Genomic DNA, 17,182 nt, shown 5'->3' on the forward strand with positions numbered 1-17,182 from the left:
TATGTTTTTTTGTTTTTTTTTGCATTGTGACTTTATTTTCGGGACTAATTTAAACACATTTAAATGACATTTTGACTGTTTTTGACTACTTTTGACTGTATATATATATATATATATATATATATATATACATATACATATACTAGTAGTATTTATAGATCATGGTAGCAGTCTGTTTTAATTAATTAATTATTTTTCCAATGTCTGAAAAGACATTGGTGAGGAAGACAGAGAGATTGAGAGGATGGGGGAGGAGAGAGAATGGGCGAGCGGAACGGTCTTGGGAAGAGGGTTCGCAGGCTAGTGCCTACTTGGAATTCAGGTTGGTTAAAATTCTGCCTGCATACAGTATGTGTGAACTGGAGAGCCGTCTCATCTAAGAGTGCTAAGGCTTTCCTCACAGAGTGCCAACAGCTGGAAATGTTCATGTCAGCTCTAGTGAAAGGCCTTCCTGTGTTACTATAGTAATGCACACACGTTCTGTAAAGCAGAGGAGGGTCATACATGAGGACACTGAAACATCCTGAAAGTGATGTCAGAGCCATAAAACATATTTACATGGGTGTTTCTTCAACTTTTGTCACTTGTTTTACATCCAAGGAGTTGCTATTTATTTAAAATTATTATCAATTAGCAGGTTTCATCTTTCTTCACAACATTTTTTTTTTAATCTAAATTTCATCTCTTGCTACTTTTGAAATGCCTCATATATAAATAGTTTTTTGTATTGTTTATCCAGACTTCCAAACTTGAAATATATACAATATTTGTCAATTTTGTCCCTAATAATTTTTTTTTTTTTAATCTAACTGTACTTGTTTAACAAGTCAGTGAAGAGCTTGAGATTAAATTTATGACATCAATCAAGGTAAATATCAATTTCAAGGTAATTAAAATATCTAATTTAACCAAGCTGTGACAGTGTGAAATTGCCCCTATGAAGACAAAAAAAATTTTTTTACTCCAAAAATGTTCAAACTGTAATTTACATCAGTGTCATTTGCACCATAGAATTCTATAGAGCACAATTCGTTTGGGAGTGCGCAACCCCATGTTCAATGCCGTCAAAGGTGTTTGCATATATTTTTGAGATGTGAGGATAGATTGTGATTTCTATGCTGTGTTTTTTTGTGCTCTGCCAGCAGAAAACAGCGGCTCATTTTGTTGGCTTGAGCTTGTTGCCTAATCAGAATGCTTAAATAATGACCTGCAGAGAGCCGTTGTCCTCCTAGGAGGCCTGTGCTGACGTGCTGACTTTTCACTCAACTCCAGTAAAGTCTGACATCCTGGGCTTACATGGTGAGTGCTGATCTAGATTTAGCTGTGCTTGCCTGAATATCTCCCTATGATCCTTGCAACAGCAGAAAATGGTTTCTTCTAATAACACCATTGCAAACATTCATGTCTATTAATGGACAAGACCCAAGCTTCCCCACAGCCTTCGCTATTTTTTCCCCCACAATGCTCTTGTGCACATGTTAATAAAGCTGGAGTGCTTCTTCGGGAGGTTTGCACCTTAGTGCCAGATCTAAGCTTGTGATTCTGTGATGCAATAAAGTGTGTAATTAATTTCTGATACAGGTACCAACTCCCCTGGATCCATCCCGCTCTGCCACTCCAATAATATCATCACTAAACATCAACCCTTAAAGGAATATTCCAGGCTCAGTTCAAGTTAAGCAAAATCAACAGCATTGTGTGAACTAATACTAAATTAATTTAGACTCCCTTCTTTTCTAAAAAGAGAGAGAAGCAAATATTGAAGCTACTGTGAGGCACTTACAATGAAAGTGAATGGGTCAATTTTTCAAGGATTTAAAAGCAGAAATGTGAAGCCTATAATATTATAAAAGCACTTCCATTAATTCTTTTCTTAAAACGTGTGTATTATCTAAGCTGTAAAGCTGTTTAAATCATAATTTGTATAATAATTTAGGGTTTATGGAGTTTCATTGTCATGACAACGAAGGAACTTCACACAGGACAGGTTAGTAAGTGATTTTTTTCACGTGAAAATCACGCATATCGTGATCTTGCATATCGTGATCTTGCATATCGTGATCTTGCATATCGTGAACAGTGAGTTTTTTTACATTTACAAATTGGCCTCATTCACTTCCATTGTAAGTGTGTCTGTGTTTTAAATCTAAAAGGGACCATTTGAAAAAAGTTTTTGTGGGAATCAACAGTATTCTACAAATGTTGTCGATTGTGCTTAACTTATACTGAACCCGAATAATTTTTTTAATAAATGATCTCTAGAGGGATGCTAAAGGTCATTGACCATCATGTCATTATGTGCTGGAAGGAAGAAAGGGGAATGACATACAAACAGTAAAATATTTGGAGATTTTTGAGTGGGATTCATAATGCATAATGTACCAGAGTAACATTTAACCAGAGAAGTTTTAGATTTAAAGGGGTCATGGCATGAAAAATCTAATTTGCCTTGATCTTTTGACATATAAGATCTTTGTTTAAAACATCCTGTAAGTTTCATAGCTTAAAACGCCCGTCCTCATTATAAACAAAACATTTGATTTCACTTTTTTTAACTTTAGTTAGTGTGTAATGTTGCTGTTTGAGCATAAACAAAATCTGCAAAATTATGATGCTCAAAGTTCAAAGCAAAGGGAGATTTTTGCTTTTAAAGAAATCATTTTTTAAGGACTACAACAAACGGCTGGTATGGACTACACAAGCTTCCTATCGGGTTAGTGACATCACTAACAGTAAAATGTACATAAACCCTGCCTCCTGGAACACGCAACAAAGGGAGGGGGGAGGGGGGAGGGGGGTGTCCATGTTGAGAAGAGGTAATAGGATTTGCTAACACACAAGCTCTTGAAGCTCCGCCCTCTGTGCGGGGAGCAGCAGCTCATTTGCATTTAAAGGGACACCCACAAAACGACGCGTTTTTGCTCACCCGCAAAAAAGGACAATTTTAACATGATATAAAATTATCTGTGGGGTATTTTGAGCTAAAACTTCACATACACACTCTGGGGACATCAAAGACTTTTTTTTACATCTTGTAAAAAGATACCACCCCTTTAAAATGGAGAGTTCGCATAGAAACTTTTGTTGAAAGATGAAGCAGTCAGCTCTATTGACAGCAGCTCACAAACCGTAAGTAAATGATTTCATAATGCTTTATAAGGAAAATGTTTTCAAAACACTTACTCATGTGCAATAGTGATACTGTTTCCTATGCAATGATGTTAGCCAATCATAACAGTGGCCATTTACTGACAAGACTTAAAGGGATGGTTCACTCAAAAAATAAAATTCTGTCATGATTTACTCACCCTCAAGTTGTTCAAAATCTGTATGCAGTTCTTTCTTCTGCTGAACGTCGGTTGCCAAATGGCTGATAGGCCCTCTTGACTTCCATAGTGTGGGAAAAAAAAATATTATGGAAGTCAATGGGGCCCATCGACTGGTTACCCATATTCTTATTCTAAATATCTACATTTGTGTTCAGCAGAAGAAATTCATACTGGTTTGGAATAACTTTTGGGTGAACTATCCCTTTAAAGGAGCCACCCCAAAATGAATCTTTTCAGACAGAGAGTCAGAATGAAGGTTGAAAATAATCATTTTTCCCACATAAAAAACATTATAAGTGAACCTCAAGGAACATATTAAAATAATAAATAAATAAAAATCCACGTCATGTTAATGATCCCTTAGTCCTACTCTAAACGTCTGTAGCACTGATCAGATTCTCAGATTTTGCATACAATTTTCAGCATTTCCACACACTAGTTCACTACTACATTCCCATTAGTAGCAGAAAGCTTAATCAAATTAGCCAAATACTCATGTATGACTCAAGTTTATCAGTTCCATGCAAATCTACTTATCTTTCTGTGGAGTTCCATTGGGTCTTTTTATTTAATCATTTGCAGTAATTACATAATTTGTCTATGATAGGATTAATTAATTAATTAATTAAAATTATACATTAATTTTCGTTTGTACCATGTGCTATACATTTCCTCAATTTAAATAGGAAAGGTTAGTTATATTTTTCATGTATTTTAAAGTATTATTGATGTTGTGAATGTGTTTGTCTTGTGGTGGTAAACTTCTACGATGCAGAAAAAATTACCGCTAAGGGGTATAAATAATAAAAGGTTTCTAAACTAAACTAAACTAAACTAAATATGTGAGCTATTACTGAAACTTTCAAATGCCAAAGGCCACAGAACAATGGAGTTGTAAATCTTTGCAACTGACATATTGCTGGGATAGGCCTATACTCCTTATCTTGCCCCTTCAAGCTCAAACAAATAAAATTTAGATAAAAAGGCACAGATGTACTTTTTCCACACATTGTGAAGTGTGAACCCATACAAAAAGCATCCAAAGAATACACACTAATAAATCATTGTATATACAAATCATACATTTAAATCATTTTTAACGAACTATGAAACACATATTTGAAACATGTCAAGCTATTAGGCTTTTTGCCAAATACTGTATTATTGCTGGGTACAAACATTTTCAGGACAACAACAATGAACATTTAAACAATTTTTAAACTAAAGTAGTTTGAGATATATTCATACATTTACGATTCCATTTTATTTCCCGTTTACCATTTTGAATATAAAATGAAATTCATGGGGTGCTAGAGGATGGAATACAATTATTTAGAATTTAAAAGTATGCCAAAATTATATTTATTCACACACACACACACACACACACTACTTGACATCTCTTCTCTGATGACGTGTTTACTGGCGGGAGGGCAGGACAACCTGTCAATCACATGAGAAAGGATGAAGGTCCCACTCTACATTTACTTCTTCAATAAGCCATTTCTCCGTTTCACTCGGATATATAAGTCAATAGGTAAGAAAAGACTATCGCATCTTCTGTTTCTTGCCGACTTTTAAAATAATAGCGTCACGTTATACAAAATCAATTAGGCTACACTCCGGTCTTCATCTCATATTCATGGAGGAGTAGGCTTAAAACGCCAGTTAGCCTATATAGGGCATCAATACCCAGTCATTTCTCTTACATTCTGGAAAAAAAAGCGACTTGAGAGTAAACTGTAGCCTATATTATTGTACACCAACACCAGCAACTTTGCCAAATCTACAGTGTTGTGCTCAGGGTTCGGTTGCTCTCATCTGACTCCTCCCCCCGAGTTCGATGCGCTCGTCTCTCGGCTCTGCTCAGGCTTGTCAGTGCGGGCGAGAGCGCTGCTAAACATGGCGTCGGACGGGATGATTTTAACCAACCACGACCACCAAATCCGAGTTGGAATATTGACAGGTAAATACGAAATGACACTAGCTCCTTTTACGCCTCGTCGCTCGTGCTGGTGTGTCCGTTCACGCTGTTGCCCGCTGTTGATAGTCGTGCTGGTGGTGATTCCTATATCAGCGAGTTCTGCCCATCTATCGCTCGCGTTCCTCGACTCATTTGTAAAAAGCTGTGCGTTTATTTATCTATATATTATCGTATTCATTTATACACATATTCTATAATGTATCCGGCTCTGTGAGATCTGCCTTTGGTCTGTCATGCAGCACAGCTCAGTGTCAAGACAACAGTTTGTGTGATGAATTATTCATAGCTTGTACGCAAGACATCCAAATAACATAAAGCAGATAGCTGGAAAACCCTCCTATATCTGTGAATGAACCTTCCGATCGATGCCATATGTCTGTTTATGGTCATATTAACGTGTGTGGCTGCTGAATAGTGCTGTTATGTAGATACGAGTTGGTATTTGGAGTTGGTCACGCAGTGTGTTTTTTTTTTTCCTTCCTCATGGATTTCTGCACAGCAGCATCTCAGCTTCGGGTTTGCTTCGAGTCTTTATTTGTACACATGCACGGTGATATCTAAATATATACAGCGTCTCGTGCAATAGATAGATCCACTTAGAAATGCACCTGAAACACGACTTTCAGGGTTAACGATAATGGCTTTTACTATGCGCGCGATTAAATAGTAGCCTATTCTCGTGTATGCATGTGAATCGTTTGCATTGATCACCACCCCAATTTTGGCAAAAATCAGGGGAACGAAGCAGCCGCCTTCCTGTTAAATATCGCTGCCGTTGCTTCCCCTCGGGAGCAGGAGGGAATAAGTGATGAGTGATGAATAGCGATGTCCGATTCGTGAACAAATGTTTTTTTTTTTTTTGAGTCAGAGATCTTTATAATGAACTTGTTCACAATCACAATTAGTCGTATAGAACTCGTTCATTAACGAGTCGAATTGATCGATTGTATTAGCGACTCTGACTCATTGATTCGAGAACAGTTTTTCCCACTCTTAAATAATGTGCAGAGTTCCGTAAATAGATTAAAACTTAATTATATGAACTTTTTTGTCAACATGCATGATTAAGCAGTCCCATTAGCGACATTTCTGCGAAATTTTGACGGTGTGATCTATTGTCAATATATAGCCTAGTGTAGCAATCGTTTTTAAACTAAGCAGCTCACTATTGGTCCACACTGCAAACTTGTGTGACCAACTTGAACCCATTGTGAAATCTGTGTGAGGAAATCTGTTGCCCTTGTGGGAAATTCCTGTTTGCACTGATTCCAGTTAAAATAATAGGATTTAGTCCTGAAAATTTGGCGAACAACAATAAATGTGATCGCATTAAGTTAGAGTTATTAAAATCACCCTTATTAATAACACTAACTTAATGGCATTTTTATCAAACTATGTGGCTGCATGGTTCTATTGGAACATTTTAGAGGATGTAATGCCACACAGTTATGTCACGGATCACATGATGATGTAAAAGAATCGCTGAATCATTTTTTTAACTGGTTCTTTGTAACAAACTGCTTAAAGGAACCGATTCATGGAAATGAATTGGACTTGGATCACAAGTGATGAAATGCACACACTGACTGAATGCAAATGTCAATGACTTTGCAGTGTGTCACATGTTCATGACATTCTTTTCGGCGTGCTTTCCGCAAGCCTATTCCGTGAGCACGAGTCTCTGAGCTTGTTGCGAGGGGGAATGGCATAAAACAGTGTGGGAATCCCCCTCCCCCACCACACACACACACACACACACACACACACACACACACACACACGTACCCCTGTATAAGCATGACTGCTGGCTGAGGGTGCTGTCCACTGTTTTTTGGTGCTGAAGTGCTGTCAGCCTCATACTTGTGCTTGTCGCAACGTTTTTCTCAGCTATGTGGAGCCGTAACAGAAATATATTTGAAAAGGTGAGAGGGATTTTCCTGAGGACATTATAAGCACCCCCCTTTTCCCCTTTCTCTTATACTAACATCAGCTGATCTAGTCCATCATTAGTCGCAGTCACGGCAAACCCTTCTAGGAGATTGGTTAGCATGCCTGCACTGTGTAGGGGCATTTCGTGGAAGCGCACGCTTATTGATGAGGAGCTCTGTGTGTGTGTGTGTGTGTAAAGGAGGTAGGAATGGAGCAAGAGCGAGTATGGATGCCTTAGAGTGAGACGAAAATGGGACCAAACACAAAGAAATACGAAACGTGCATACTTGATAGTGAGCGAGTGACACATCGCCATTTCTAGACAGTTGTGCATTGACAGGGCAAAAATCTTTTGACCCCTTGTTTTAGATGTTTTAAATTGGTATAATAGAAACATAACAGGGGCTTCCAAATAATAGGTTTCCAAACTGATGCATTAAAATGGCATTAAAAAAGGATTTTAAATTAGAAACCATTGATTTCGTGCTATTCAAAGTTGATTTGTTTGGGTGTTTTTTTTTGGGGTGGCAGTCGAGACATGTTTTGATATCCGAGTGGTTTCCAGAACGTTATCATTGTTCCGAATGCTGTCTGGTATTATGAATGTTTTAGATATAACATTCATAGCCTGGAACATTTTGGGGGAGAAAGGGAAATAATGAATGCATATAAAGGACAAATGCAGAATTCTCATGAGTCTCAAGGTTTTGGTTGAATGCTGAGCTCAAAGGCTTGAATGTTTGGGAGGCTGTTGCTTTTGGTTTTTATAGAATGGTAAAATATTTGTGTATCTTACAAACCGCCTCCTGAAGGGGATTGTGATTTTGGACCAAATTTAACGTGTTGTAAATGCCATATATTTACTGCATTCATCAGGTTTGCTCAACCAAGCGTTTTTTCATTCTGATTGCTTGAGCTGTAGTTGTGCATGCTATGGAGGGTTAGACACATCTATCGGTAAGTCGTTGGTTGCTTTTTGATATCGGATACATGAAATAACACATAGAGAAAAAGCCCAAGCTTTTAGATCATTTCCTCTCCAGCTCTCATCTTTCAATTCAAAGGTGCCAGCATCAGAGTTACATTCACGGCTGTGGATGCTGTCAGGACTTGTCTCTGAGGTGTTCAGAGTGATCCTCCCGTGTGGGCAGGGCACCTCCTTCTGAACAGCTGTCGTATTTCAGCGAATAAACTGAAGTCAGGTACATGCCTGTCATTGTATAGATACAAAAATAGATATTGTGGCCACAAAATTAAGAATTCTTAAAATTACTATAATAATACCCAATGTGTTACAACAATATAACCACAAGGTGGCACTCTCTAAACCAAACCATCAGCTTAGTCGTTAAATATATGGCCAAGTATGCCAGCCCCACACATGACATGCAGGGAAGAAATACAAGATATCATGGCCAAGAATTTAGAATTCGTAAATTCATTATCTGATTTTAACTAAGCGAAATCGTAGCCACGATTTGTCTAAAACGAAGGAACGAATTAGTACAATGTGGCCACGATTTACCTAAAACGAATGAATAAGATTTCCCCCCTTGTGTTGTGTGTGGGGCTACATAACTTTACTTGGCCAGATATTTTACCATTAAACTGAAGTTTCGATTTAGAGAGCGCCACCTTGGCGTTATATTGATACAACACATTGGGTTTTATAGTGTGCCACAGAAATGAATCCTAAAACCCAGAAATTAGTTAGCATAACTTTTATGTTTTGAAATAAGATCTGTGGTTACCACAAGCTTAAGATATTTTCACGTTTTATTCTATGACAATATAAAATACATCAGGATTACCCTCTTTTGATTTATTTAAGCTTTTAGATGTCTTGAAAAAGGTAGTTGCCAACAAGTGGTGAAATGGGACTACAGAGGCCATTGAGGACATCATCATGCCAAACAGATAAACTCATCTACTCACTAGTCGGCTTTTACAGCCTTCGTACTCTTGCAAACCATTCTAACTCATACTTTCTAACTTGTAGATTTTAAATAAAGACAAAAAGTTGTCAGAAGCTCAGTGGGGGAGTTGAAGTCATGCAATCGTGGAGTAGTTCTTTATAGCCTAACTTTAGATTTTTTACTTCTGGCGATTGCATTAAGGCTTCAAAATTACTAAAAGTTGTATTCATTTGTGAAGAACAAGAAGACATGCAAGTATCATAAACTTTTGTTGGCAGCACAGAGCTTATTTTCTGTAGTTGTCCAAAAGCCAATGGAAAAAATCTGGCTTTATGTCGAGGGAACCAGTCCAGGGTGATGCTAACTTCCAGGTTGGCCTACAAAAATGTTGTCCCTGCAGCACTCCATTATAGTCATAACACTCTGTTATAGCAATCATTTAAGTACCGTAATCGTTGTATTGAATTTTTTATTATCAAATTGTTGCATTTTTTTACATCTCTAGTCTCCAGTAAGCTGCTCCTGTCTTGAGATCCACCTTCAGATGTAGTTCCTCAAGGCCATTGTGGTGTCAGAGCATGTTAGCACCCTTGTGAAGGGTATCTTTGTGCTAACACTCAAACAGCTCTCCAAAAGTTTACACTTCAAGTCCCTTTAACACCTCCAGAAACCCTCCAGTGGTGAGGGAGCAGACACTTGAATAGCAATTGGGAACTCATGTGCCAGACTTAAAGGCAATAGAGGACCTTGTATTTGAAAGATATGGGCCTCTGCCAAGATCTAATCTCAGTTCTACGTCAACAGTTGCCATTAATAAGCCTTAATGAAAGATAGTTCAGATGTCAGTCCCCAGGTATCGTTTCGAAGCTATCAGTATTGAATTACAGGGGCATCATTTCACAGGTGTTAAAAATTCAGACAAGATCAGCCCCGGAGAACACAGATAACAAAGCATTCTGGTCAGTGTTCTCAAAACGGCACGTATGCTTGATATCAAATCAAAGCTAAAGGCAAATGTGCGGCTTTTATGTAGTGGTTTATGCGAATACTCCTTTCCATGGTGACATGGATGACATTTTTGTGGATTTATGCTCCTCGTTTTCTGACTGTAGTTGCCCTTTGGGGATGTAGAGGACAAATGACTTCAGAATGATGTGTATATACATTTATGGTATTCTAGGTTTGTCGTCACTATAGAAGCATATGGGTGCGTATTTTTAAAGATCACTGTCGTTTTTTCAAAGTTAATTAGGACCTACAGTGCACTTTGGCATAAAAAGCACTAAGCTGCATGCTCACGGACAACGTTTTACGTGTATCTGGTGACCAAGCTGTCATACGGCGCAACCAGAGAGACCCATCGAAAGCAGTTCTCTTTCTGGTAACTGCATTATGCTGAAGGTATCTTCAGTTTAGCGGATTATTAATCTATTCCATCGAGGGATTTCTGTCCAGATGTGGGCGAGATGAAATTGCATGCTCATGATAAATCCACTGCAGTTGTTATCTGCATATGTTTAGAGCTCAGATCTCTCAGCATGGGCACAAGAATTTCTTTTTGAAGCGGATTATCTTTGAAGCATCTCTCTGCCGTTTAGAGAGCCATAGCTTGTACTGAGATATTCTTAATGTAAGTCTCGGCTATAGTGTAACCCCATGGCAATGATGTATTCTTTGAAACGCCTAAGGGGCCCACTTAGTCCAACTAGAACAGACAGAATTGAAATGGAAGGTTCTCTATGCAAGTACTACTCACAGATTTACAGTTAAACGTTAGGATGCTCATTTTTAAAGTAAATTATTCTTTATGGCTTTTATTTTACATTAAGACACTCTTTCATGCAAAGTAATTTTGGTTATTATTTTACATGTATGCTTGCTTGCTTGGGTATTACAATATGATTACAAATTATTATTCATTATTTTTGCATTCTGACATGAAAACATATTTTTATTTTGTCTCTTATATTACAAAGACATGCGTGCATATACAATTAATCTTTCTTTTTATTTCACATGATTATGCAAACAAGCTAATTTTTGACAAATAAAAAGCAAAAAGTTATTTTGCATAAAAGCATGTCTTTTTTATTTTACATAAAACATGCTGACGTCAAATTATTTGGCTCTTTTTTTTACATAATTTTGCATTCATGCGTGTTTGTATGTCAAGTAAGCGCTAAAATAAAGAATAATCTTGCATGAAAGCATTTCTTTATTAATAATAATTTTAATCATTTTGCATCAACATACTTAAACATAAACATTCTAACATGAAAATAGTTTATTTTGGCTCTTATTTTGCATAAAACATACTTGCATGCCAAATTATTCTTTATTTGGCTGTGTTTAATGTTAAGAGCCAAAATAAAGAATAATTGTGCATGTGAGCATGCTTTCGCAAAAATACCAATTATTCTTTTTAGGGTTTTTTTTGTTTGCACCTAATTACATACAAAATTAACAGTGTAGCCTATAATTTCCAAAATGGTTTTAACATTGTTTCATTACACATGATTTATTGAAGACTTTTTTTCTCAAGAAGGTCACCTGTCTGAGATCTCGCAATTTCCCGCTCTGCTATTGGTTGATCTATAGTGACTGACAGCTCTCCTGTCCTCTCGCAGTGTGTTCCAGCATGGTTGGCTCAGAGGCCTGCCTCTATTACCACACCACAAGCTTCATTCATAAATGTGTAATGGCTCATGAACGTGTTGGCTCTGTGTCTGTGTCCTGCTGGGGATTTGGAGCAGTGGGAAATATGATCCAGCAGGACATTTATACCATGCCGTCTAGCCTATGCTTCACTTCCCACTTACACTCAGAGTGTGTGGAGAGTGTGTGAACTCATTGCAGATGGTATATTGTGTGTTTTACTCACACAGTGTATATGACCCTCATAGAACCAGACTGGCCTGTTTGCTGATGTCAGGCATCCAAGTTTCATTTCTTTTAAGTACAATCTGAAATCTTTTAATTCTCTTTCTTATATTATTATTTAAAGGATGTATAATGTCCATTAGCAGAAGTGCTAATAGACCTTGATTTATGTCCATGTTCCATAAAGTTTCGTTGGGGCATTTTTCAGAGTAAAGATAAACTTCTTTGTGTGTGTGTGTGTGTGTTTAAATTAAATATAATTCTTAGTGAAGAATGTTTTTTGATTTATTAATTTCTTTACTAATTTTTTTTTTTACTGTATTATTGAATTATAAGGGCTTTTCTCTTTTAATACGAAAGGTCTGAAATATACACACAATATATGTGTTTTTTTGTTTTGTTTTTTGTTTTGTTGGATAATGCTCAGCCCTGATGATAATTCATTATTCATATTTTTTTTTAGTATTTCCTATAGTGAAATATTGAGTGATCCAATTACACGTTTAAGAAAACACTGTAAAGTTGTTTCAATATGAGTGCATCTGCTAAAAATAGTTTGTCTTCTATAAACATCTATGTAAATGAGAAACGGATTTTGCTTATTCATAAGATATTTATATGCTCAAATGCTCCAGAGATCCATTTCAGTATGACAATATATCAGCCTAAGTGCCTAACAAGATATAATTCACTTCCGATTATGACTTTTACTTCAGCAAACTCATGCCTCTTTCAGCTCTTAATGATCAAGAAATGACCTTTGCCCTCCTCTGTCCCATGATGCCCTGAGTGCTGGCCTTGAAATGGTGGATTTTTCACGCTGGCCTCCTGACTGCTGATTAAATGGTCCTCTGAAGGGGTTCATGGCTGGTCATATATTTATCATGCTCCACCATTAGAGTTCAGAGACTAGCCCAGATCACGACACACACACACACACACACACAAACACAAACACAAAGCAGTGTTGCGCACCAATTAAAAATCAATGATTTAAATGTCACAAATAGGAATATGTATAAAACGAATGCATGCGCAAGGATATTCTAGCGCAGTGGCTGAAATACTGCACTGTTTGATAGTTAGCACAGCAGAGGCTGAAAATGAGCATGATAATCCTCATGCAGTTTTAATCGGCCTTTAATCATTACTCTCATTACACCCCTCCACTGTCAACGGCACTCCAAACACACTTCTGTCCAACGCTAGACACATTCAACTCTGAATACATAAGAGAAAGCCTGTGTGTTTGTGGAATAGATTGAAACCATGTTTTGTTATGGCTTTGTGATTGTGTGAGCAAACGTGGTTTAATTGTGTAGTTTTTATCGTTCCTTAATAATTCTGGGTGATTTTTAATTTTTTTATTTTTTGGGGTATTTTCATGTTTGTGAGCATGTTGGTGATGTGAACGTGTACACGTGTTTGTATTCAGGGAGCTATTCTCACCGCACCAGCCCCATGGAGCAATGCCTGACACGGTTCGTATTGTTTTCCGTTTAATCGCCATAAAAAGCGCAGCAAAAATTTTAGCTCCAGCTCTCTAAGCTGTTTATTATGCCTTTCTATTTGCATATCTTATATCACAGCCATACATGCCCATATTATTTGTTAGACTGAAAAAGGCTATCCGTTTATCAGCTTGTTTAGAACCTGTGGCCTGTTGTATAAACTGCATAAGGCTTTCACAAACTAAAAGATTTTTAAAATGTTATCAGATTTTCAAAATGTGAGAGACAGCAAACATGACAATAAAAAATCATAGATGTAACATTTTGTTCCTATAGCAAGTGGAGTGCCAAGACAGCACACCACACACTAACAGATTCCATTCACAAACAACAAGATTCCCAACTGTGAACACGGGAAATCTCGCAAAATCTTGTAGTACATAAACATGGCAGACAACAGGCAAGAAGAAATGATAATAGTGTTTCTGTGCTTTATATAGAAAATTCACAGAAAAAAGTAAAAGGTTTGGGTGATGTCGTGTTATGCTTCCGTCTTCTGTCAGCTCACTTTCTGATTTGGTATAATTTCATTCCACGTGACAACCTACAGAGTGCGTGCATGTTTGTCTTCGGGGTTCCCCTCACGCAACAGGATTTCTGATCGTAAAAATTCAACATGTTGGATATTTACGACTTGAGATCGGTGCGGCCCGACGTTCTTCCGAGCAGATTCAATCACTCTTAACACACATCACACTACAGGAAAATCTGATAAGATAATCCAAGATCATCAAGATTCTTAGGATTGTTGAAGTGGAGAATTGGGTCCAAAATCGGCTCGGCTGTCTTGTAGTGTGTGGGTGCCTTAAGACTAGTCTTACAAGCTAGTCATCTAATTTGTTTTCTTCAAGACTGGTCATAACTTTTTTTAAATCAGTCAGTTGCATGAAAAAGGTAGATTGGTCTAATTTGAACCCGAAAAAGTAAGACTGATTAACCCTAACTTATTTCTTAGACACAGTCTTAACATAGCGGCTATTATGCAACTGGCCCCGCTACCTGGGCTGAGTTTTAGTCTCAGGAAGCACGAAACTGGTTTCATTAGTCAAGAAGTACAGATAAATCTTTCTTGTTTAGCCTTTCTTAAAGGTGAAGTATGTAAGATTTTTCAAGTTAAAATACTTCTTAAAATAATTCTCTTCAGTTTGTTTATTTATTAGTAAGTCATTCATGGGTTTTTCTCCCTTTAAAGTGTTAAAATTAAGCCTCCCAGGCACCATCAAAACATTGAGGGCGGTCCGATCACATCTGTCATGATGAACCAGGTCAACAGGTCATGAACACGCCAAAGTGAACGAGGCATTGCGATGCAACTGTGGTACAATAAATACTTTGATCATCATCATGTACTCGTTCAGAGAGACAAATATTCCAGTTTATAATGTTTGCTCGGATGTGTCCTGTCCAGTGTGCATCAAACAGCTTTTGGCAAAATCTGCGCCCGGTGCAGATATGTTGGATGGGTTTTTTATAAGAGAGACGCTCGTGTTCGCTCTAGTTTTAGCCTACTCAATTGCTTACAACACAGCTAAAAGTGAAAGTTGCCTAATTTTACCTGTTGAGACATGCATAGATTATTGCAGCTCCTCTCTGTATCAAACACCCCGTTTAGTTCCTGTTTCAATGAAGCCCCTCCTTCCGAAATATGAAATATACTCTGATTGGTTAGCTGGCCCAGCGTGTTGTGATTGGCGAACCGCTTAGAGTGTGTTCCGGAAATGTTCCGGCCCTTAACAAAACTGCAAGTTTCATCTGCTCAGGTGTAAATATTAACAATGGCATCAATTTTGCCATACCAATTCGACCCCTATTTAGACCCTGAACAAGCGGATCGTGCAGAACCTTTGCAAACACAGAATTTACAGGATGTTTCAGAGTGGTAAGTTCCTAAGGATTGGTGAACAGACAAAAGCTAAACACTACATCAACACTGTAATGTTAGCTAGCCGGCTAGTGGAGCCAAACAGTTTGCCCTTTGTTTACATCAACAACATAAAACTTACAATTGGAACTGTTAATAGAAAACAACAACAATTAAAAATTGTACAGACAAAATGGGAATTGCTCCGTTTTTCAGGAGAAGCTTTTGTGCGTAGCCGACATTGTACTCTCTTACTGTGCGTTCACACCGCCGCCGGCGAGAGCGGCAAAATTCGTAGAAAGATTCATGGACGCTCTGACGTAGATCGAATGCTTGGTCTTTTTTTTACTTTATTTAAAGTGGCCCCCTTTTTTCCATATTCTGTGGACAGGGAATATTTAAATGAGTGACTTCACGTGATCCGGAAGAAGTGTTGTAGTTCTTGAAAAGTGTTTTCTGCTGAAGTGAATATCTCCCTTTGAAATGGACTTTGAGCTTTGTAACCTTGCAGATATTTTTTGTACTCTAACAGCAACATTACACACTAACTAAAGTTGAAGAAGGGAAAAAGCATAATAGGACCCCTTTAAGATCCTGTAAAATTAAGACTTAATCCAAAGCGACTCGAGTGGAGAGCAATAGAAGCAATCAAACCAACAATAGGGCAACAATATGCAATTGCTGTGACTAGTCCCTGTTAGTCTAGCACAGGACACGTGGCAAGTTTAAAAAAAAAAATAGATATAACATGATATAACATGACATGAATGCATTTGCAATTTATTATTATTATTATTATTTTTTTTTTTAAGTTCATATAAAACTCATTTTAAAATAAATGAATAAAAAAATTAAGTATTATTATTATTTATAGGCTATATTTAAAAAGTTAATGAAATAATATTAAAATAAATAAAAAGTTAATAAAATGTTAATAATAAAAATATAAAAAATAATAAAAAAAATTATTTACTATTTTATTTATTTATTTACTTTTTAAATGTAAATTTTAAATATATATATTTTTGAACGCTTAGTGACAAATCGATTGGGCCAGCAGAAAAAAAAATTAATAATAAAAATATAAAAAATAATAAAATAATTTATTTACTATTTTATTTATTTATTTACTTTTTAAATGTAAATTTTAAATATATATATTTTTGAACGCTTAGTGACAAATCGATTGGGCCAGCAGAAAAAAAATCCTTATTGTTGATGCCTGAACAGCTTGGTTATATTCCAGGAACACTTCTCACAGTGAGGTAGAAACTGTATCAGTAACAGTACAAGAGGCCCATATGGTGGAAACAGACTGTGTGAGAGAGAGAATCTGCCAAAGTGTCTCAGTAATGATCTCTTCTCTTAAACATGCCTTCCCATCTGAATGTGCCTGTGTTCTGTTGGCTCGTGTCTGGATGAATAATTTTAACTCGAGCCTTATCTGGACACAGTGTGACTGCAGCGTCTTAGATAATAGAATACAGACATTAATCACAGACCCCCTTCACCTACGGCTAAAGGAACCCCCGGAATGCACCGCTGATCAAATGGACATGCTGCTCTTTACGTTTTTGTAAACTGTTGGAGTGTGTGTTTCAGAGCATATGTGATGTGTTTCTGTGTCGGCATTACTTCAGAGTTCTGTGAGTGCAGTGCCTGTCCTGAGAAAGGCAAGGTGGGAAGTTTCTTTCTGCGTTCTTTGATGAGTAGAAAGCTCAGATCTTTCCAAAAACCATTCAGTGTGAATAAAGAGTAGGTCACACACCTAC

At 37.2% G+C, this 17,182-nt stretch overlaps 1 protein-coding gene across 21 annotated transcripts in view; it reads left to right on the forward strand.

Annotated features, from left to right (window-relative positions):
• Positions 1-5,185: 5,185 nt before the first annotated feature.
• The window catches only part of gphna (gephyrin a), an 80,898-nt gene continuing 68,901 nt past the window's right edge, over positions 5,186-17,182 (forward strand). For 19 of the 21 annotated variants that reach the window (XM_084097734.1, XM_084097749.1, XM_084097752.1 and 16 more), the window contains exon 1: positions 5,186-5,295. In XM_084097734.1, coding sequence (XP_083953860.1) covers positions 5,232-5,295 — 64 coding nt within the window. In that variant the 5' untranslated portion in view covers positions 5,186-5,231. The remainder of the gene's footprint in view (positions 5,296-17,182) is intronic. The other 2 variants (XM_084097754.1, XM_084097747.1) reach the window with 2 other exon arrangements.

The sequence above is a fragment of the Abramis brama genome (assembly GCF_963993115.1).
Source record: "Abramis brama genome assembly, chromosome: 21".
Taxonomy (NCBI): domain Eukaryota; kingdom Metazoa; phylum Chordata; class Actinopteri; order Cypriniformes; family Leuciscidae; genus Abramis; species Abramis brama.